The 24205-nt window shown below is 43.5% G+C and overlaps 1 protein-coding gene across 4 annotated transcripts in view; it reads left to right on the forward strand.

The window, feature by feature from the left end:
- The window catches only part of LOC108942547 (coiled-coil domain-containing protein 91-like), a 113065-nt gene that overhangs the window by 52295 nt on the left and 36565 nt on the right, over positions 1-24205 (forward strand). For all 4 annotated transcript variants that reach the window (XM_029252394.1, XM_029252393.1, XM_029252395.1 and 1 more), the window contains one exon: positions 11336-11413. In XM_029252394.1, the coding sequence (XP_029108227.1) occupies positions 11336-11413 (78 nt within the window). The remainder of the gene's footprint in view (positions 1-11335; positions 11414-24205) is intronic.

Consider the following 24205-nt stretch of genomic DNA (forward strand, 5'->3'; position numbering starts at 1 on the left):
GCGGTTCTTTAAGCTCTTTTGATTAAGGAAAACAGAAGCCCTGTGAGCAAATGATGAAAGCAATGTTTTCTCATTCACCAAGCTCATACTAATCGCCTTGAGGAGTTTTCTAAGACAGGAATTAATGCGTCAAGGCTGCGACAACTGCATACAAATCCGGTTTAGCTACCCAAGGACTGACGTAGTAAAACTGACTGCGCTGACTTCTCATGTTGTGAATGTTCGAGTTACGAAATTTTAAAGGCAGAGGCATTTTTCGTATTTTTTTCTTTATTTTTATCAGACTTTTCTTCACATCGGCTAAAATTTCCGTCTGCGGAGGATTGAGAGTTACCTGCACTTCTTCCTCCAGCCATTAGTTGGCAGCGAAACACTCCAAAACAGTATAGTAATGTTATTTCGGCTCACTAAGTCAAAGGTATCGTTTTTATTTATTTATTTATTTTTCCTCGTCAAAAGTGTCTCGGTCCACGGTGACGATGTTCTCCGTGTTTGTGTTGGGTTCACATGATGGGTGTGTAGACAGTCATTCTGTAACTGCAGCCTGCCCACATCAAACCTGCTGCTCTCCGTCACGCTCCTCATTCGTTAGTTCACGTCATCTGGTCGGTATGAAGGAATTTCGGTTTTCCCTGTCTTTAAACAAATCCTTGCTTCTGGAGCGTAAACACCCGTCTTCTTTGTCATTCCATGTGGTCGAGTTTCCAAATTTAGCCTTACCGTTCTCACTGAGGTCTTCATTGTCTCTCGTGCTTTTTGAGGATTAATTCACTTTCGAGGTCTTTTTGTCTATGCGTACATCACCCTTGTCCACAGCAATTGTCAAGATACACTGTGTGCTATGTGGGCCCACCATTTTTTGGAGGCAAAGAAGGTCTTAGTAGCTGTTTGTGTTTTCTGTAGTTTTTGAATGAAGGAAATTGTAAAATTGGGATTGTAAAAGCAGAATTGCACAGAAACCAAAATATAAAAATATTACAATGGAAAAGACCTAGTATTGCTTGAACGGCGCTGTGAGAACCTCTCCCTGGTGGCACCCATTCATACAGAGCCATGTGGAGGTTAGCCATCCAAGACACCCGTCTTCCAGGCAAAGCAGCGGGTGCCTCGTGTCCAATTTGCGCTCTCCCACAGAGCAATGGGCAATACTGGCCATGGCTTTTTCCACCTCTGCTTGACTAGATTTTAACAAAGCCTTTGCTTTTTTCAGCATTGAAACGTTCGAGATCATTTAAGTGCTCTCCTACTCAGGTGGGAGCGCAAGGCAACAGCCGGTTCTCCGCAGTGGCCGAAAGTACGGCCGCTGCTGGAGAGCTCCAGGGCTTTGACTTTCGTTAGGAAAGGGCAGCGAAAGGCCTTTCGATTGAAGACTGAAGCAGGTTTCTCCAGCTGGTTTTAAGGGTGGACCATCTGCACTTTGCCGAGCTGTCTGTTATCGGAGATCTAGAGCCTAACCCAGCAACACGGGGCGCAACCGCACCCAGGATAGGATGCTCGTTTGTCGCAAGGCACCCCAAACAGGACTCGAACCCCAGACCCACTAGAGAGCGGGCACAGGGCCAAACCCGCTACGCCACCAAGTTTCGAGTTTATTGTCATAGGTGCAAGTACCATGTGCAACTATCATGAAATTTTTCTTGAATGCTTCTCCACAGGCTATGAACAAAAGCAATAGATAATACTGCACAAAACAATAACAATGACAATGAGTAATGCTGATAACAATAAATAATGGTGACAATAATAACAATAAATAACAGTAGACAGCCAGGGAACTTAAGACTGAGGATGCTTAAAGTGACAGTGTAATGTTCCAGTGTGCTCTAGTTGCAAAAGGTGGTACATTGGTGAGTGTTGCACACTCTTACAACAGTGGGGTAAAAGCTGCCGTGCCCCCCATTTAATTTCCTCTTTTTTTTTTTTTTTTTTATCTATTCACAGTAAAAGAAGACATACCTTAAACACAAAATATAATGAAATAAGTCATTCTTATTCAATTGTTGACTCAAAAGACACATAGAATGGTGGGAAAGGTTTCTTTACATCCAGACCCTGTTTGCTGCTTTAGCTCTGAGTGACTTAAAAAAAAGCTCAGTGGACAAGAAATCATTTTTTAAATTATTTTTGTGAAAGCGATCGGTGTAAACGTCCAGCTGTGTCAAAATTACGCAAACGTGAAGGGTTTCGTCAGCTGGCGGCATCGTGGTTGGAGCAGCTGCCTTTGGCTCCGAAGGTTGCTGGTTCGATCTCCGGCTGTAGTGTCCTTGAGCAAGGTGCTTGCCTTACAGTTGCTCCAGTACCTTCTCCTGGCTGTGTGACTGGGCACATGGTTGTAGCTCTGTGACGGATTAGGGTCCCGTCCAGCGTGTGCCCCCCGACCCCTACAGTCTTGCGCCCGGTGTTTCCGGGATAGGCTCCGGTCCGCCGCGACCCCGCTCGGGACAAGCGGTTCTTCACGTTGGTCGGTTGGTTGAAGGGTGTTCTGTTTAATTTTTAAAGGAGCTTGTTATTCCCAATGGTCTTACTGCTCCTGCACTTTGGATGGACGATGCGTTTTGTTTAAAGTTGGGGTCCCTTGAGTAGTCTCAATTTTTCCGCTGTGGGATTAGACTAGTAAACCGCTAGGAGATGCAGATGACGAACCAAAAAATAAGCAGTTTTAATGCTGATGTATCCAAAGTATGTGCAAAATATCCCTGTGCAATTAAAATTCTGCCAAGTTGAAGGACTTGGCTTGTAGCTAAAAACACCCACGAGGCATGTCTTGGGTGACATTGTGATCCTGGTTGTGTGCGTGTGTCTGCGTGTGTGTGTTTGGAGATGTGGCCGGCCTTCTGGGGAAGGGCCTTCTGTTGCATTCCAACGGCACAGAGCGCACGCAGCTTGGCAGGCGCCTAAAGCGCAGGCGCTCTTCGAAGTGCCGCCAGGAGGAAATGGCTGCAATATCAGTTTGACCGCGGCCTCTGTGTGGTCTGCCTACGCGGCTCGGTGTCAGCGGAGGACAGCGACCTGGCGCCCGGCGCACGGCACGTCGGGCCCGTGCGTCCGCTTCCCGTCTGATCCCTCCTCCGGTACGGCACCCGAGTCCGCCGAGGCCAGACATCACGCGAGGCCGAGTGCGCGCGTGCTCTCGGAGGAGATGGCCCGTGTTTGACATGGCAGCGCTCGGACGTCTCGCAGCGCCGCGCCAAGGTCTCGCGGCGGTCCGCAGCCTGGAAAGAGGGGGTCGCCGGGAAGTGTCCTGTCTACGTGTGTGGCTGTTCTGCCTTCTCTGGAGCTGTGTTTTCAGCCTGGCTGGGCTTGCCTCCAGCTGCACACACAACTCTTTGAGGGTCATCTGAAATTATGGTTCATTCGCTTTTCATTTGATTCAACTGACTCAGAATATTATAATAATAATAATAATAACAACACCAACATTGTCATTACTATTATTAGTAGTAGTATTAGTATTATTGTTATTGTTACAACAACAACAGCAACAGCCTCGCACGCAGTAAAGCGTCTCGAAGGAGCAGGACAAATGTTCCGGAAGGTTCCTGACAGTTGCTGTTGTTATGCCGTTGCTGGGAATCAATGGTGCTATTGAACCTTCTCTGCTGGGAGAGACCTGGCAGTTCACGTTTCAGCGTTTCTGTTAGTCTTCAACTTGAAGGGCAGGTTTTGGTTACGTCTCTGCGCCAAGACCGACTCCGCAGCGCAGCAGGCTCTTGGCATCATGGGAGAGGCTTGATGGAAGAGGCCGCGGTTCAGGGGCCGCTGTAAGGGCGCCCCCAGCTAAGCTCTCGGGCGGATGGCCGGAGGAATGTGGAACCTGTTAGGGTGCAGAGCAGAGGGTGGGCGAGACGAACACAAACTGAACCACCCTGGGAGGTCGCGGTCATTTCTGAGTCCGTAGCTGACGGTGACTTTGATTGGCAGCTTTCAGAACGGACCTCACCGACCTTTGTTTGTTTATTCATTCATTCATTTGTTAGATTTACTCTAAGAATCATATAACATGTAGCCCTTATAATCTGTTAGAATCTCTAGCGCTCTTAATTGGACAGTGAGGTTCCAGCGTTGGCAACCAGCCATAAACGAAGAGATTACAGTGAAAACTTTGCTCTTGTAACATAGTATATACCGTATATATCCTCAAATAATATAATTATTAAAATATCACCAGCTACACCTAATTATGTTTAGTACCTCTACTATTTCCACTTCTGTGCTCATATTACCTAGATATGCTCAGACTGCATACAGTTGCGATGTTTGTCTAGTATTTATTATACTTTCCTTAGGGTGGCACGGTAGTGCAGTGGGTTTGACCGAGTCCTGCCCTCCGGTGGGTCTGGGGGTCGAATCCCGCTTGGAGTGCCTTGCGACGGCCTGGTGTCCCGTCCTGGGTGTGTCCCCTCCCCCTCCGGCCTTACCCCCTGCGTTGCCGGGTTAGGCTCCGGCTCGCCGTGACCCCGTATGGGACAAGCGGTTTCAGATGATGTGTGTGTGTGTGTGTGTGTGTGTATATACTTTCCTTAGACTTTGTTGTGTTATTTCTACCTTGTATATTCATGCAGGAGAAAAGTGGGTTTGCCTTCCATCAGCAGGGATAATGCTTTTCACCGGAAACAGGTTTTACGGTGTTTATCAAGGACATGTAAGGTAAAATGCTGCAGGTTTGACTGAATCGTTGTCTGTGAGACATACACGTGTGGTCCAATATTTACAAACACAATCAGTAATGGACAGCATGTGGTGTGAGGCAGGACGCCAGTCCATTGTGGGAATTTAATGTGTTACTTATTAATTGAAACGTGCAGCATTTAGACACTTTGCTTTATGTTCTGTACAATAACAGTGGCCATGAATACACTTTAAGATGCATTAAAATTAAAGCGTTTTAAAATAACTGAAAATTAAAATGCATCGTCTCCTCAAATTCCCACTCGCTGCCAGTTGTTGATGCGAACCGTCTCGTTCCTGCTCGCTGACACCGAGGGACGCCGAACGTGAGATGTAAACATTGCGGTAGAGCGATGATCCGATCTGGCTCCTCGTTGCTACTCTTCTTGGTGGCTCTTTTCTTCCATTTAATGGCCGTGTGCAGACACGCGGATGACAGTCCCTCAACAACGAAGAGAAATTTTTGAAAAATAGACGAGTGAAGAAAACTAAATTAAAATAAAAAGACAGTACCTTCAAAAATTAATAGCTCAAACATTTGCAACGTCGTTTCTGAGATTTTTTTCTTTATTCCAAGTATTTCCATATATTGTTTGTGTTTTTATTCGCCTGCCGAAAATCTTTTTTCCTTTATTCAGCCACTACTCCGGCACTGTATTTGATTTTTTGTGTCTCTTATAATATTAAAAAAAAAATAATTGGTGGGAGGGTATCAGGATTTGTCCGTCCTGTCTTTTATGCACCTACTTGAACGATGAACCTCGGTGCAGCAAGTAGTAGGGAACAAACTAGGTTTACTTGAGTCACATGTCTGCAGCTATGTCTCTTTCTCTTAATGTAATGCGTACATTGTACTTTTGCTGAGACGTACATCGCTTTGGACAAAAGCGTCTGCTAAATGAATAAATGTAAATGCAGATGTAAATACTTTTTTGGATCATTTTTATTCCAGGCACCTTTTTGATCTCAAAGCCCAATACATTTCGTTTGTTCATTTGTAAACTACCTGTTTTTCTCCGGAGGGGTTAGTCCTATGGCCCTACCGTAGTGCCGTGGCCCATCCGCTACCCCCCCGGTCTATTGACAAGTGCGCGTGGAACCTCCTGGGGCCCCGTACAGCCGAATCAGATCGGCGACACGCTTCAGAAGTCACCGGTACTATTTCGCGCACAAAGGGCGGCTTTAATTTGCGGTAACTTTCTTATTACGCCCTTATCCAGAGATGGAGCGGCTGGCTGTAACCGCCGCTTTTCGCAAAAACACCGTCCAGGTAAATATGTTTACCACGAGGCTTCCTCAGTTATTCCACAGATGGCTAAATTAAGACCGTCCCTGAAAAGAAGCCAGGTCCTCCTCGGTTTTATGGCTGGGAACGTCAGACCGCAAACGCGTATTTGACGATGGATCGCGTGGATGCGAGCGTAGCCGGGCCGAGAGTGCCGGGCAGAAAGGGGCTCCTTTGATCGTTAATTCATTACTAACTGCTAAATGAAGAAAGTGGCTAAGGAAATTGAAATTTATTTCAGCGGTGAAGCTGGCTGTGTTTTTTGGAACGCGGCGCTGTTTTCTAAACAAGAATGCTGCGTGTCGGTCAGGGGAGAGCCGAACTGTGGGCTTCTGTGGCCCGACTTTGAGCTAACTGTGTTTGGCCTTGTGGTTTAGGAAAGCCTCTGGTCGGGCGCTCCGCGCATCGGCGCCGGAGATACGCACACAATGTAAAACACGTGTACGATAACAGTGTTCCGCAACGCTTGACGCAGTCGTGGCCTCGCGAATGTTTGCGCCAGATTATTCGTATATATGATAAACGTACGTCGGCAGCGCGGTGTGCAGTTTTTGCTCGGCAGCACCGTCACGCTCGGAATCGTGAATTTTGAAGAAGTGGCCAAAAATGACAGAAAACATTTGTTGCTGAATCGAGAAAGAAGTACAGACAGGTCGTAACCATATTGCAATGTTTTGTTGTATATGTTGGAGTTATTTTCCTCTAACGGCAAAATTTTAACGAATTTTTATAGCTGTTCTTCAGTGATGCTGTTGGTTCATTAATGATCCAGTGACCACATAATACATGCTTTTGCTTTTATATTAATTCATTGATCTGACACTTCTGAAACGTGAGAGCGTTAAGCTACTTACACCGATTTGTACATCAGGGTAATTTTTACTGTATCAGTACAGGGTAAGTACCTTGATCAAGGGTGCTAAAGCAGGAGGTGGAATTCAAGCCCAAGTCCTTCAAGGGGAATGTGGCAGCTCTTAACACTACGCCACTTGCTGTTTTAATGAACCTTACGTTGACTTTAGAGACACGGCATTAAAATATAGTTCATGTCAGCGAGCTGCCTAGCCGTGGTTCACAAGGGTGACCACGGTTCTCCGGAAGACAGCAGCCCCTCCTGCTGGGACGCGGAGTAGCAGACTCTGGACCTGCTGTCCTGTCCAGGCACCAAGTCAGAGCTTCAGACCAGAAGGCGTTCAGAGGCGCTAGAGGTGGCCAAGACCACCCCCTCATGGAAATTGGAAAGTTCACCCTGAGTCATAAATATTCCCCTGCTAGAACATAAAAAGAATAAAAAGACCCATGAAGGAGAAGAGATGGGATTTCAAAGTCTGCCGTCCTGTTTGAGGCTTCTACCCCAACCTTCAGGTGGCTGCAGGGATGTGTCGCTGTGTGTTTTTATGAGCGGAGTAAAGAACACGTATCCTGGCGGGTATCCTCCACCATGCGCTTCCTGGGTGCCTGTCACCCCCGGTCGCAATACTCATCCACGCGGCCCTTTCAGCGGCTCGGTTTTTCATCCCGGTGCAGTTTGATGACAGGCTCTGGCTTGCTGGGCACACAGGGAGCTCTTTAATGCAAGCCATATGGTTTCCGTGCTCGCAGAGGGGGTCATTTTGTACAGAACTCCAGTCCAGGGTCCCACATGATGAGAAGATCAAAATGAAAACTGAAGTGAGAGACATTACTTTTTTCTTCATAATTGAGAAGTGGCAGTGGAAGTAAACGTAACAACAGTCGGTATGAGCGGGATACTTCAAAGCATCTCATGCAGATCTGAAGACATCCATCTATCATTATTTGTAAGTGCTTGTCAGTGTCACAGTGGTCTGGAGCTTCACCTGGAAACCATGGGTATGAGGCAGGGTACACTTTGGATGGGGTATTGCAGTGTACCCACACATTCATTCCAGAATGCGGTTTTAAAGCCCTTCTTTTATCCATTCATCCAATTTTTATATCTGCTTGCCCTAAGCAGGGTCACTGTGAACGGGAGCCTATCCTGGAAGCTTTGGGCACAAGGCTGAAAGGGTCACACCCTGGACAGGACACCAGTCCATCACAGGGTTGCCAGACAGTAAGGGCAGTTCAGCTTCACCAGTCCATGTGAACTGCGCAAAGAAACCCACGCAGACATAGAGAGCGCACATAAACTCCACACTGTCACGCGGAACGCAGGGAGCCGGGACGGCTGAACCCAAGTGCGGCGTTGTTCGTCTGAAGTTGAGGGAAGAGGCGAGTTCTCAGAACCAGGGACAGGCGAAGGGTCGGTCGATCGGCGAACAGGACAGGAACGAGGATCCACGGACGTGGTCGGAAAACGAAGCGAGGAGTCAAAAAACGGGAATCGTGAACAGAGCGAGAGTGTGTGTGGTAACGCGAGGAAGGGCGGTTGTCCCAAACGAGATTCCGCAACGGTACGGGAGCTGAAGAGGGTCTTTGTAGGGTGAGCGGATTACTCAGAAGCTAGTGCAGAGTCAGGTGTTGTCGCTTGTGTCTTTTATTTATGATTCTATTTACTTAAGACCTAAAGAATTCTGCAAAGTGACTGTTCTGTGAGTACCGGCTAACAAATGTTAGTCTTGTTATCAGTTCTGGTCTGCAGTGTGATTCCTGGAATGACCTGTTTTCTTCAACGATGCTGGAAAAATGGGAGCATCTCCTCCTGGTTCCTTCTCATGGGATGTAAATCTTGTGTATTTCATTTCATTGTCCGAAGTATTGGCGTCCCGTCCTGGGTGTCCCCTCCCCCCCCCAGCCTTACGCCCTTTGTTGGCGGGTTAGGCTCCGGCTCCCCGCAACCCCATATGGGACAAGCGGTTCAGACAATGTGTGTGTGTGTGTATGTGTGTGTGTGTGTCCTAAGTACTTATTTAGTTGATTTATTTTTCCAAAGTGACTTGCAATGTGTAAGCAAGCTACTTATTTATGAATTCATAAAATGCGATATTTACTGTATCAATTCAGGGTAAGTACAGTACTCTGATCAAGGCTGCTACAGCAGGAGGTGGGATTCAAACTGGGATCCTTCTGATTTCAGGATGACAGCCCTAACCACTGCACTCCTCACTGCCATCTTACGTACACTCATCGGCCACTTTATTAGGTACACCGGTTCAACTGCTCATTAACGCAACCATCTAATCAGCCAATCACATGGCAGCATCTCAGTGCATTTAGGCATGTAGACATGGTCAAGACGATCTGCTGAAGTTCAAACTGAGCATCAGAATCGGGAAGAAAGGTGATTTAAGTGACTTTGAACGTGACATGGTTGTTGGTGCCAGACGACCTGGTCTGAGTAGTTCAGAAACTGCTGATCTACTGGGATTTTCACGCACAACCATCTCTAGGGTTTACGGAGAACGGTCAGAAAAAGAGAAAATATTCAGTGAGCGGCAGTTCTGTGGGCGAAAATGCCTTGTTGATGCCAGAGGTCAGAGGAGAATGGCCAGACTGGTTTGAGTTGATAGAAAGGCAACAGTAGCTCAAATAACCACTCGTTACAATCAAGGTATACAGAAGAGCATCTATGAACGCACAACACATCAAACCTTGAAGCAGACGGACTACAGCAGCAGAAGACCACACCGGGTGCCACTCCTCACTCCTGTCAGCTAAGAACAGGAAACTGAGGCTAAAATTTGCACGGGCTCATCAAAATTGGACAATAGAAGATTGGAAAAACGTTGCTTGGTCTGTTGAGTCTCGATTTCTGCTGCAACATTCAGATGGTAGGGACAGAATTTGGCGTAAACAACATGAAAGCATGTATCCATCCTGCCTTGTATCAGTGGTTCAGGCTGGTGGTGGTGGTGTAATGGAGTGGGGGACATTTTCTTGGCATACTTTGGGCCCCTTAGTACCAATTGAACATCGTTTGAACGCCACAGCCTACCTGAGTATTGTTGCTACCATGTCCATCCCTTTATGACCACAGTGTACCCATCTTCTGATGGCTACTTCCAGTAGGATAACGTGCCATGTCACAAAGCTCAAATCATCTCAAACTGGTTTCTTGAACATGACAACAAGTTCACTATACTCAAATGGCCTCCACAGTCACCAGATCTCAATCCAATAGATCACCTTTGGGATGTGGTAGAACGGGAGATTCGCATCACGGATGTGCAGCCGACAAATTTGCAGCAACTGCATGTCAGTATGGACCGAACTCTCTGAGGAATGTTTCCAGCATCTTGTTGAATCTATGCTCATGGCAGTTCTGAAGGCGAAACGGGGTCCAACCTGGTACTGGCAAGGTGCACCTAATAAAATGGCTAGTGAGTGTATGTTGTACGTAGATACTGTAGACGTGTGTTTGTTGTTTTCTGTGAGCACCGCGGCACATGGAGCTGCTTGTTGTTAATAGCTGAAGGAGTTGGTGCCGGGGCCACGCTGCTGGGATCGGAAACGTGAGTCTCCGCCTTGTGCGGGTGGTCCGAACCCGAGGATAGACTGCTCAGGACCTGTGCTTCATTCTCATTTTTACTGTACTTTTATTTCAGTCTGTTTATTTGTCCGAAGCTTTTCTCCAAAGAGACTTAGATGCTTTACCTACCTATTCACCTGGGAATTTTTACTGGAGTCCTTTAGATTAAGAATATTGATGAGCTTTGGAGTACACTGGGTGTTTAAGTTGAGAAGGGTCAAGTTATAAGGTACAAGCATTTTTCTAAATTAATTTTTAGTGTATTAATGTTTTAAAGTAAAATAAAATTTTTAAAGTTCTCATTTCATCTCTTGTCTACTTTCAGCATCAGTTAGAATGCTGTGCTTACCAGTTCAGCAAATAGGAGGCGGTAAAAGGAACCCAAAGAGAAGAGCAGGGTGGGACACCCATAACTAAACTTGTTTCCTCAGTGTTTACAGCTGACGGCTGGTTATCGTAATCGTGCTCGTAAGAAGGTCTGGGCTGTTTCCATGCAGACTTCAGTAGAAATTATAAAGCAAACAGAAAGTGGCGAGAAAATTCCACATGCTGCACGTGCTTATGGGATGAGTCGATCTACAGTCGGCAATGAATAGGAGTTTCTGGAAGTAACGTAATTTTAATCAGTTCTGCCATACTTTAATATATCTGAGTTAAAAAAAAAAAAAAAAAGTTTTGAGAGTGTTTTTTTTTTTTTTTTTTTTTTTTAAATGTATAGCTATGTTTGAAATTTTTGCTGAACTTAACCAGCAGAACGGACATTTGTATGAAGCTTCTATTTATCGTGACTTTTGAATTGACAACGAAACGACTTATGAATTGACTTGCTGTCTTCTGTTTCTAACGTGAGGTACCTTTGTCTTGACTTTTTAGTTGTGTGTATACCACACGCTTGCCTTTGCCCCCACTTTTTTCCTATCCTTTGCTCATTATACCATCTTTATTGCTTTCAGGAGAAGCACAACAAGGCCCTCGAGGACATGAGGAAAGCAGGACATGAATCATTAACCATAATTGTGGAGGAATTCAAGGTGAGTCTGCAGGTGGTCGAGGACAATTCCGCCGTTTTTGGACCTTCGACTTGAACCCGTTTCCTGAACGATGAGCTCACTCCGCTGCACTTATTACCATATGGCGTTTAGTAGGAACAGGGACCAGTGCCTTACTGGCCACCTCAAGGTACAGTATGAGTTAATGCCATGGGCAATAAAACATTGAAACAAGGAGCTGCAGTGCACTTACACCCCCTGCAATGACATAATTTGTCTTGCTGTAGAAAGGCAAGCGCAATAAGTGAGTGCAGACAGCTCCAAATTGCAGTTATAAATGGATGACCTCTTCTGCACCGGAAGCTATCTGTTACTCATTGAGCTGCTACATGGCCATTTTTCTAGACTTTTCCATTGGCTTGTAGTAGCTGCTGATATCTTCTGACAGTTTTATAATCAAAGCTGAGGACATATTGATTTTGGAAAAAGGCAGAGAAATGACTGTATAGACTTGCCGTTCTGACATACCCTCGTGGTCTTTATCAATACAGACAATGATTTATTACTTGGTTATGGAAAAGAACCTTACACTAATGATAATAATCATAGTTATTATGCAGAGTTCAGTTCAGGCTTTTTGACTGACAGCTTTTTCTTTTAAAAAAACATGTTAAGGAAATAAGTGATGTTGGGAAATTCCTAACCAGAGAAAATCTGAACATTTTGTGGCTTCTTTGGATATTTTATGCATATTGCCTGGGATACATATTTTCTAAATTTATTTTTACACAGGGTTTTATGTGGGCTGGAATTCCAGATTCAACCTGGATTTGTGTTCTTTTGGAGTCCATTGACTTGACACAGATGCATTTCTGGAGTGATTACTGAATAAAGGAGTTACTTGCTTAACTGAGACATCAGCTTTGTTCGTTTTAAACAGACATCTTCAGATCATTGTCCTCACCAATTCCACCGGCTCCTCCTGTTATCAACATTCGAGTTAGGAAATTTCGATGATGCAACCACTGTTCAGATTATTATTTTTAACAACATTTTTGTTCACTTATCCGTTTTCTAAAATTTCGGTCTGCCGTGGAGTGAAAGTGGTCTGTGTTACCTTATCCAGCCCATAGTAAAATAGTATAGGATTGTGAGAGCTCCTTCATTCAACTCCCTTCCATGGCATTTACAGCTCATGTCTGGTGTTCGTGAGTGTCGGTGATCAGTGACAAGATGAGGAATGTTGTTTATAGATTACCTATAGGATGAATCGGTCAACAACAGACTTTAAATAGGAGTTTCTGAGGAGTATGTACTTTGTCATACAAAAAAATACTTTATCTGAGAGTTTTGCAGAAACTAACCCATAAATAAATCAAATAAATAAAACAAATTTTAATGATTGTTGGATTGTTAATTGTTGTCGCCTTATCAGTGAATTAACTAGACATCTGTACAGCTAAACTTTTACTCATAGTGGGTTTGTGGTAAAAGTCAACAAACAAATGAAGTTACTGAAGGACTTCTGGTTGAGTTTGCGAGTTGAAGAACCCTTGTGTTGTCTCATGAGTTCACCTCAGCACTTCCTGTATGATATGTGTTTTTGGCGAAGGCTGCCATTCACACCGTGACTCTAAACTGGTACTTGATTTTTGGTAAAATCAGTGCTTGCGCAACAGAAAGTACTGTATATAGTACCGATAAACAGTGGTGTCCTAGTGCTGAGTGTTTGCGGGTTATATTAGTAAAACTGACAGACAGGTGTGTTTACCTTGATCCAAACTCCACACACACACACAGAGGCTTGTCCCGACGATCCGGAGCCTAACTCGACAACACAGGGCGCAAGGCTGGAGGGGGAGGGGAGACACCCAGGACGGGATGCCAGTCCGTCACAGGGCACCCCAGGCGGGACTCGAACCCCGGACCCACCAGAGAGCGGGACCCGGCCAAACCCGCTGCGCCACCGCACCCCCTCTGAGCCAAACTCTCCTTTTTTAAAATAAATTGTCCTTCAGCTGTACCTTTGTAATGTGCTGCTGTCTGCAGTCTCTTTAAAATAACAGAATAAGGTTATAGCAGCGCTGTAGTAATGGTGGAGGAGGATTTTGCCTCATTTTGTGGACTGTTATTCTTCATGCTTTTAGCTTTGATTCTCTTCGGTCTTTTAGCGGCTCTATTTTACAGGCTGAAATCAAGCAAATGGGAACTTCCTTTCACAGCTGTTTTATTTTCCTAGCCGTTGACGCTCTTGCCTGCAGGTGTGTAGTAATTTCGGGGTAACGTTGCCAGATCTGTGCATGTAATATTGCTGTTTAAGGTGTTCCCATGCTTCTCATTGAGCTTGATCCATTTAGAGTTATTCAGTTCCATGGTGTAAATGTAACCTTTAATTTGTGCTGAGAAAAAGAGTGGTACAATATTACAGTCCAATTATATTATTTATGCTTAGCTTATGGTTTTATCAAATTAAATTTACTCAGTTTACAACTGCGCACTTTAACTTATTTATACAGCTGGATATGCTTTGAAACTCTTCAGATTAAGGACATTGTCCGTTGTACAAAATCCATTTCTGTGCGGTGCAAACCTGCAGCCTTTGACTACAGATATAACTACTGTCTTTGTTGCAAATGCATCAGCTGCAAAAATAACATTCTTGTTTTCTTGCTTTTGCCGTGGCATTAAATTAGAGCTTAGAAATTCATATTTCATGAAATATTAAAATATTACATTTACATTTATTCCTTTAGCACACGCTTTTGTCCAAAGCGACGTACATCTCAGCAAAAGTATATTAAATATTAAAATTGTAACATTCAGAAATACTTCATATCCCTAAATTTTCCTTCGTGTGTGTGTGTGTGTATGTGTGTGTGAGAGAGAGAGAGTGCATGAATGTGTGTTTGATTCCTCTGTGATGGACTTGTGTCTTGTCCAAAGTGAATCCTGGCCAGCGCTCTATCCTTCTGGGATAGGGTCCAGACCACCACAACCCTGCATCCGTGGATAATGGATGCATGGTTTTTTAAGTTATTATTCCAGCCCTAAATTAGGACATGAAGTTATACAATACTGGAATAATAATAATTACCACCAAGGCGAGAAACAATTGAAAATTTTATCTTGGCTCAATATTGCATCTTAATATGATGGCGTTAAGGAAATTATTTTTAAGACTGTATCCCCACATTCCTGACAGTCTGTGATAGTTTTGATCTGTCAGAGTTCGACTGAAGAGACATTTTTGGGCACCAGAAGTGGTTTTTCACTGTATTACCTGACAATTTCAATGCTTAGTAAGTCCATGTTTGCAACCTGCGCAAATCAAAATCATATTTTACTAAAAAGCCTAAGAAAACACATCTGGAAATGTTTATAGCAGAAATGATGTTGCTGCGACGCTATCTTGCGTTTTCAGGTACGATCATGACTATTTTAATTGAATTCTTTAGGGAATGGGGTTTCAACAAATAAGTAGAGGAAACTGAGAAGCTTTAAAGGCTCTTGACCACAGGTGCCTATGAAAGGGGTCTTCTGTGTCTCCCTGCTCTCTGCAGTGCTGTGTCCTCTCCCTGGACATGCAGAGACACCACTGGACCGGTATAGACCTCCTCTGTGACCGCGCTCCAAGGGTGCACGGGGTGTGTGGGGCACCCCCCCCCCACACCCTCACACCCCCACCGCCGACTCTTTGGGAAACTATTTCAGTTATGCTTTTGAACTGGTACAGCATAGGTGGAATCGGCCTTCTGGAGCCCAGGAAGGAAGATGTGAGCAACGCACACGGTCTAATGGGCCTTACCGGTGTAACGCCGGACACCCGAATTTGTGCTAGACGTTCACACCTTCTTCCCGACGCAGGTATACAGACTGTTTCCAACAAAGTTCAAAGAAAGCTGACGGACATCATAACTGCCATTCAGTTTTTTTTCTTCCCCTCAACTGCCAGCTTTTTTCCATTCATCTTTGCTTAAGGTCTTTTGTGTGTGGTAATTGCCTTGGAATTTTTGGGAGGAACATTTCTCGTGCAAAGGTGAAAATGCATCGTTGTGTGCAGTATCTTAAGTATATTCGACAAAAGTATGCAACAGCTAGGTAATGAATCTTCTCACTTTTTACGTTATTCCAGTCTCTTTTGTGACCGCTTGTTGTATAGCCTCGTGTCATTTAATTTGTGATCAATAAAATCAATAAATCTCTCTGGTAAAAATTTCCAGCTGTATAACTGGGTAAAGTTTTAAGTCAGTAGTAATTATAATAATAGTAAAAATAATAGTAAAAGCTGCTGTTAATAAATAATGAAATTCGAGAGATCCACAAAGAAATTGGTATCGGAAGATCTTGTGAGCGGCCTCTGGTCAGTTATTCCAGCCATGCGGCTTGCTTAGTCTTCAGTTTGATTTTACTCCCGCCAAACCTGTGCTTCCCTGTTATTCCAGTCCAGATGGTAAAATGTCGTAGCCTGGAGTTGGGAAAATGTGTTGGATGAGCTTGGAACTGTCCCTGGGAAATGAAATCAATAAAAGCAGTTCAGCCGTTTTAGTTTGGAAAACAGACTCGAGCTGAAATAACTGAGCAGCTTCGTTCACTGCTTCAAGTATTGTGTATTGGTCGTGAACTTAAATCATGACCCAGATGCATTTTGTACTGTTCAGAAAATAAATCAGTCTTCATAGCTATAGATTTATGTGCTTATGTGGAAGAATTAGATGGCAAAGGCGCTTTCTCACAGAGTATGTCTAATATGCAAATACCTTCCAGTTCAGATAATACTTTAACCTTTAATGGATATCAGGATGTCAGGCTGGCTTTGTTTTAAACCTTGTGCTGTTGAATATGACAGTGCATTCATCTTAGAAATTTATACTAAAAATGTTGTATCAAATTATATTATTGTGTTCTCTTTGTTGATTTATTTAATTTTACACACAGGGCCAGTTTATTAAGTACACCATGTAGTAACAGTTGGAACCATCTTTTGCCTCCAACCTGGCCTGAATTCAGGTTCAAGGTACAACACACATTCCATAGAGTTTGTTGTCCACACTGGTCTAACAGCTTTACATGGATTCTTTCAATTTTTTTTGGCAGCGCATTCCTTCTGCTGACATCATGTTTCACATCATCGCAAAGATGCTCTGTTGGCTTAAGAGGTGAGAATTGTGTAGGCCGCTTGAGTAAAGTAAAAGTACTGTTTGAGGAACCATGCTGAGATTGTCTGTACTTTGTGAAATAGTACATTATCCTGTTGGGAGTATGTACTGGGGGAATAACCAAAAATAACACTCCCCACAGCATTACACCCACACCACCAGTCCTTACCATTGCCACCAGGAAGAATGGATCCCTGGCTTCATTGTTATTTTGCCAGTTTTTGACCTTGTCATCAGCAGGTCACAACAGAAATTGGGATTACTAGGCTAGGCGAAGATTTTCCACTCTTCAGTCATCAGAATCTCCTCTGGAACTACATCTTCTTCTTAGGAGTTCACAGGAGACCAACCCAGCATGGCCTTCTGCTGCCTTAGCACATCTACTTCATGGTGTGAGAATTTGTGCTTTCCGAGATGCCTTTATACACACTGCTGTTGTACTAAGCAGTTATTTTTTCCATTTGTGGGCTTCCTTTAGTTTTAACAGGTCTGATTCTCTTATGACCTTCCATCAACATGGTGTTTTCACTCATAGAAGTGCTGCTTTGTGGGTTTTTTTGTTTATTAAATCATTTTCTCTAATCTTTAGACACAGGGAACTGCGTGCTACAGTTGTATGTGAAAATCTGTTTACGAGATGCTGCAACCGCCATGTCCAATGCCAATAGTAGCACTACGTTGAAAATCACCTTGCCTTTTTTAATTCCCTGTCCAGCAGTATTTGAACCCCTCAACCCTGTCTACCATAACTGGCCCCTCTCAATCCCGAGCTGCAGCCACATGAGCTAGTCTTTGGAGGAGCAGCTTGTTTTGTGTTAATGAGCTGGTATACCTGATAAACTACCCCCATGATGCTCCATGAGTGAGGTTAAAGTGCCATTCTTTTACTGTGCATGTTCACATCTTATCTCAGCTAATATTTCATCACATATAAACATATGAACCAGGATCTTGTTTCTGGGCCCTCTGCAATACAGTTTTATCACGTACACAGGACATGCTATCTTATTTATCGAGGAATCCTCAAACCTAAGGGCAGTAGCTTCTGCAGTGACAGGGTGTGAATCTGACCATTATGTTAGCACCTTGGACTAATCCGTGTATTACTTATTTGTATTTAGTCCAGCTGTTATAGAGCCATTGGGAAATAGTGTTGTTGATTTCCATCTACAGATTGTTGTCTGCTTCCTGGAGGGTTTTTTGGCTGCCCTGGCTCTGCGTTAGTTCATCCCAAATGAACTTGAGGTAGTCTGGCCAGTTGCCCATGCTCATGTGGGGAAATCGCTGCAATTATGGCTTCTGGATGACAGCAGGTCTCTTCCCCTCTAGCTAATGTCTGGAACTGTGTCTGTAAAGACAGGATCTGCACGCACTTGACTTCATTCCATGGCTAATTAACAACAGGCCTCTTATCTTTGGATTGATTTCAGGAAGCAAGAACGTTGGAAAACCTTTACTGTACTCAGATCATCGGTAATTACCAATCACCAGAACGGCAGGGATTGCTAGGGATTTCTAGTCACTTTTTTGGAAACTTCTGATTCTGTGAAAACCTCGCTAAACAAATCCTTTTGCCAGGCTTGGATGCCGTGATAGAATATAGATATCCAACTCTACACAACTATTTTTGTCTGTTTCCTTAAGACACTTGTAGCATAAATGGTAAGCTCTGTGCTTCCGGAGCAATAACTTACTGCAAAAACACTTTTTCATTTTGTGTTTACTAGCAAAATTTTTTTTAAAATTCAAATGCTACATGAAACAGTACAGATATTCTCAGTTCTGCATCGTCATTATCTCTCCTGTCAATCTTTCACTTAAATCTTACTTGCTTTCAATTACTTGCATTCAGTAGGATTGTGTGCAAAATGTAACTACTCTATTTTCCTCCTAAATCTCTTGCATGATATTCTGATTCGTTTAACGTTACAGCTGGTAGCGTAGTGGTTGGAGCGGCTGCCTTTAGACCCAGAGGTTGCAGGTTTGAGCCTCACCTCCAGCTGTAATACCCTTGAGCGAGGTACTTACCCTGAATTGCTCTAGTAAAGTTACCCAGCTGTATAAATGGGTAAATAATTGTAACCTTAACATTGTAAGTTGCTTTGGAGAAAAGCATCAGCTAAATATGTAAACGTAAAACCTTTCTGTAGACCTCTGTTGATTGATGATGTTAAAGTATGTTTAAAAAAGCCAGTCATGTTCATGTATCCATGACGTTCTTATGATGAGTAGTTAAAGCAAGGGTTCTTAACCTGGGGTTCCACAGGTAGGCTTCAGGGGGTCTATGAAGCACAGATTTGTTTTGAAAGTAACACAGTGTAACTAAAAAAAACAAATAAAACATAACTGTGGTATTAATATCTACAGCGTAATTCTCTGTGAAGGTAATTATCATTGAAACTGAGTGCAGTAATTTATTTATGGTTTTATTTTCTAGGAGGAGGGGTTTCTCACATTTTTTCTTCAGATTCTGACAGTGGTCCATGGCCAGTTAGAGCTTGTTTTCTGAGCATTCCCACATATGATGCTGGTGTTCTACTTCTGTAGGCAGTATGTTAAAATATATAATTTGTACCATAGACTCTACAGTTCAGAAGCTTATGTTAGACCTGAATTTTATGAAAAATAGCCAGTTGGCACCACCACAGCATAGTGTCATTTTATAGGTTTTGTGCTGTAAAGGATAAGTGCTGCATATGGGAAACTAAGGTTGGCTGGCTGTGCATCAGCGTCAGGGGTCAGGAAAACTTGTCTCCAGATCTTTAACTGCATTTTATCTGACACTTCTCTCCGTGCCATTTGATATAAACTTGGCTTGCATTGTGTGAAGTAGTGTAAATATTGTATTTGCTGGCATGTCTCCTTGGACATGTGGAATTGGGATTGATTTTATCATGGACCATATTTGCCAACCCCATCACCTGCTTTAACATACTGTGTACTTAGGCAAAGGTGTGGTAAACAGTGCAAGGATTCCTGTCTGCAGCTGCATACGTGGCATCTCGGTGTTACATCCAAAATGATTAAATGGATGTGCAAGAAGGGCCTGGGCAGAATCCTCCAGAATCCCCCCAGGACTGTTATGAAGCAGAGGGAATTTTTCAGTTCAGTTTCCTTCCGCTCGTTGTGGTGAGGGTGGTGGTTACAGCAGGCTGAGCAGCGGGGTCAGATCTTCCTTTCCACAGCCACAGTCTCTAGCACCTCTTGGGGGATCCCCAGGGATTTCCAGGTTAACTGAGAGATGTTATTAGTCCAGTATCTCCTAGGGCTGTCCCGAGGTCTCCTCCTAGGGCTGTCCCAAGGTCTCCTCCTAGTGGGACTTGCCTAACATAACTCCAATGGTACGCAACTATGGAATGCATTTTTACAGCATGCCCGAACCACTTCAGCAGACTCCTTTTAATCTGGAGCAGCAACTCAACTCCAAGGCTCTCATCAAGATCACCAAGCTCCTCAATCTGTCATGGAAAGTGAGGAGAGCAACAGTCAGCTGCTTGTATCCTCATTCTCATTCTTTTAGTCATTACCTAAAGTTCATGGCCGTAGTGGAGGATGGAGGTGTAAATGATTTGTAAACCAAAAGCTTTGTCCGATGACTCAGCTCCTGCTTAGCCATCACAGATCTGTAGAGGGCCCACAAAAGTGTTCAATCCTCTGTTTATGTTTTCCAGCACTTTCCAAAACACAGGTAAACTGGGTCAGCATATTTCCACGCTCTTCCATGCAAGCAGAAGAGCTTCTCCACTGTTCCGTGATCTGGACAACATTTGCATTGTTCCTCCTGAAGGTTCAGCTGTTGGGCAGAGTCATCACGTGTTTCAAATCTTATTCATCACCAAGGGCCGATCAGCTGACAGCTTCACCCGAATGTCCACAAAATACGGCCTCAAATTGGATGACATGACCACAGAGTCAATCACTGACATTCTTATTACAGAACCAGAACTTAAGATGCTGACTGGAAGAGTGAAGGAACATTAGCTGTTGACTTTCTTTTCAATACCAGACTTTCAGAGTAAGAAGGAATAATAATGCAGATCTGTGTGCCCCTTCTGTAATCCAAAAATATAGGGGTTCATCACGTGGTGCCTGGATTGGTAGATGCCAATGATACCAGGACCATTTTATCAATTTGGAAGCTTGGGGATCACTGAAAATGTATTTTTACATACTTTTACATTGAAAATGATTCCAGCTTTACGGCCTAGGCATGGACACAGAGTGGACAGGCAGTCTCCGTGTTTCTGCTCCTTCCTCATTTCTGATCTGCATGCCAAGGCCCCAGACTCTTCTGGTTGAGAGTCTACACAGACTCCAAGGTGTTCCTGCTGTGGAAAAGTGTCTTGATGACCTTATTCAAAGGGCCAGGGCTACAGCACGAAAATTTCCTTTTTTACTTGCTTCCTACTTTACAAGTGTTTTTCTGTACTTTGTAAAGTTTTATTACTTAAAGGAGATTTACATGGAATTTATTGACGTTCAGGCTGTATAAATGGACCTCTTGATGATCCAGCTGTGTGGCCTCTCCTTTGTAAGTAGGAAAACACGTTCTGGAGTTCCCCTCCAATGGTGACATGTCAAAACATTCATCACAATAGGGAAGTACATTTAATTTCTTAAATCTTTGTTTTGTTCGGCACCCTCTGATCCTTTCGGTTTTAAATAATTCTTTTAATTGAAAATGACTGTTTTGTTCAGTTTTTTTGTAACTTTGCCTTGTAATGTTGCCTTGTACTCATGCATAATAATTTTTACAAAAAATGTGAGGAAACAGGGGTGATGAGTTGGGATGCAGCTGGTCAGCAGTAGAGCGGGAGGCCATGCTGGCCGTGATGCCCGAGAGAACACCTGCACGGCTGTCAGCTGCTCCATGTGTGCGCCGTTGGCAGGTTCTCATCTGGACGTGTCCGCCGAGGGCGGCTTTCTGTTTGCTCAAACGGATCCTGTATAGTCTTCACTCTCATGCTGAATGACCATGAGAACACGTTTGGACAAATATCTTTGCGACAGACTTGGCTCTCGTTGCACGCCGATGTCTTCAGGCCGTTTGTCTTCTGATTCTTTTGAGTTTTTTTTTTTTTCCCCCCGTTGAAATGAACATTTCTGGTCATTTCTGGGTACATGACGCTGGTTTTGGACATTCTTATGGATCTAAAAGGCTCTCAGTGCTGGTCTTGATTTCCTTTCTGTGTCCTTGTTGACATGTACATTTACAGTTAAATGAAAGAAAATACTATCTACATTTATCATCATAAGGTTAAAGATTTTTCTCTATGTTTTTCTATTAAGGTTTTTTTCCAGTGGTTGTCATACCTACTTAGTGATGAATGTTTTCTGGGGGAAAAAACTTTGTTGGAATTTATAGTACTGTGGATTAATTTTTTTTTCCCTTTTGCTCTTCAAACTTCTACTTTTTTCTATTTTAATATTAAATTAATGGGCTTACTCTTTGAGGATTTTTACCTTTTCTACTGCTTGGTTTTGAAAACCTGATCATGCTTTACACCCCAACAAGAGCACTATTTTTGTCCACCTCCAGCCACTTAGTGATCCCACTCGCAAGGGGTTCAAACTCAAAAGCCTGTAGGTTTGCAGTTTTGGGTCCCTTTCTCCCTCAGAGCTACTGAATCCCTTTCAACATTGAAGAAGTGTCTCAAACCCATCTCTTTCAAAGTCACTTCTCTCCCGAGCTCCCAACTGGTTTACAAACTTGCATCACACCATCTGTCACCATCACCGTTGTATTTCCTATCAATTCTATATTCATCCATTCGTGTAACGTGTGCCAGCAAAAATTGCTATTGGACAAACTGTGCTTTTACAGTCAAACGTCTGAATCTAAAGCTCTCTGTCCGTTGTGAAATGCACTTCAGTTTACTCTGATTTGTGCATTGCTTTAAAAAAAAAAACTTGCCTGAATGAAAAAAACGATAATGTAAAACATGCTTTTGATGTTTTAAAATTTTTTGCAGTGTATTGACTCCTGTGTTTTACTATAAAAAAAAGTCAGGTACAGTAACATGATGCGACAGTGAGCTAAAAATGTGATCCTTCCTGATGTGTAACATTTGCTGTACTGATTTCAGACGCTACAGCTTGTATACGTTCTTTAGACGCTTACTGAAGCTCTGGTAATGGGGGCTGTGGTGGCACAGCGGGCTTGGCCGGGTCCTGCTCTCCGGTGGGTCTGGGCTTCAAGTCCCACTTGGGGTGCCTTGTGATGGACTGGCATCCTGCCCTGGGTGTGTCCCCTTTCCCCTCCACCCTTATGCCCTGTGTTGCCGGGATAGGCTCCGGTTTGCGATGGCCCCGCTCAGGGCAAGTGGATTCAGCAAGTGTGTGTGAAGCTCTGGTGATGACCGGCGCCCGAATGCTGGTTACGGAATGTATGGTCTTAGCCGATCCATGTCAGCTCATCACCAAGGCTCACTTGGGCTGTAAGATCCATAGGAAAAGTCTGGGACACCAGTCAGTCTCTGTGGCTTCTCAAGTCTCACCTTCTGTGATTCCCATTGATCTTCAGAACTTTTGGGTGAACCTCTGGTCTTTGTCAGCAATCAGGGAAATTGCTCATTAGTTACTGCAACCCTTGTTGTAAAAATTAAAAAATAAGATGTGTGGGTAAAATAAATATGTGAAGTTCTTTGATTACATGAGAAGCTTTTGGAAATGTACCAGCTAGCATTATTTGTAAAGTAAAAGGCTTTCTGCAATTTTTAGAGCTGGCAGGATTTTCCATTCTTTTCCTTACAAGCAAGAATTATATTTCATTTTATTTTTTGTATTCATTCATTATTGGTACAGTCTCCACTTCAAATGGGTTCTTGGCCTTAATGTAATAAAACTCCTGAGTGAGAAAAAGAAGTTCTGCCAGTTTTTTGGCAGCTATTGGGTTATATATTTTAAGAGCAGAAGGAAAAAGTTTATATATGGCCCAGCCTGCTTCTTTCTGTATTATGTACTCTGTCCCTAAAATTGTCAATGGATTTGAAGAGCACAGCGTTGGAACCTGTCCATGAATATTTGAAAAAATGACATGCATATCTTTGAGGCAAGCTAAACCATATTGAATTTTATCAGCCTATTACTGGAAACCATAAAATGAGCAGTATAGCAGTTTAACATTTTGTGTGAACTGTCCTGGGTAAAATTGACAGCAGGTCCAAATCCAACTTAAATTCTAAGTTACATCACATGAGTAATCTTGTCCAATCACTTCTGAACATGCTTTCTCCCCTCTGATGTGTCCTGCTTTGCAGCTGTTTTTCGAGAATGAAAGTTTCCATACCTCTGTCCAGAGCCACAGTCTTTGTTGCACAGCGTCCCTCATGTTCTGCCCACAAATCGCATGTATTATCCAGTCGTACAAACTACCCCTATTTTTGGTGAAAAGTCTGTTTGTACAGCTTTGTTTTTTTATGTTTTTCACCATTCTCTTTCCTGTTGTTGCTGCCAGTTCAAAACTGTCTGCAAAACGGGTTTCTGACCAACATGTTACTGAAAACTTCCTGCTCCTTCCTCTTGCTGATGGATATTTTTCGCAGTGTGGGTACGCGCGGAAGAATGAGCACTGTTTCAGCAGAAGATAGCATTTTGATACATGGATGGATGTATGGCTGAATGCACAAATAGTTACAGATGTTGATAAGTTGAAAACTAGGTATATAGGTAGATCAAT

The sequence above is a fragment of the Scleropages formosus genome, chromosome 5 (assembly GCF_900964775.1).
Source record: "Scleropages formosus chromosome 5, fSclFor1.1, whole genome shotgun sequence".
Lineage (NCBI taxonomy): Eukaryota > Metazoa > Chordata > Actinopteri > Osteoglossiformes > Osteoglossidae > Scleropages > Scleropages formosus.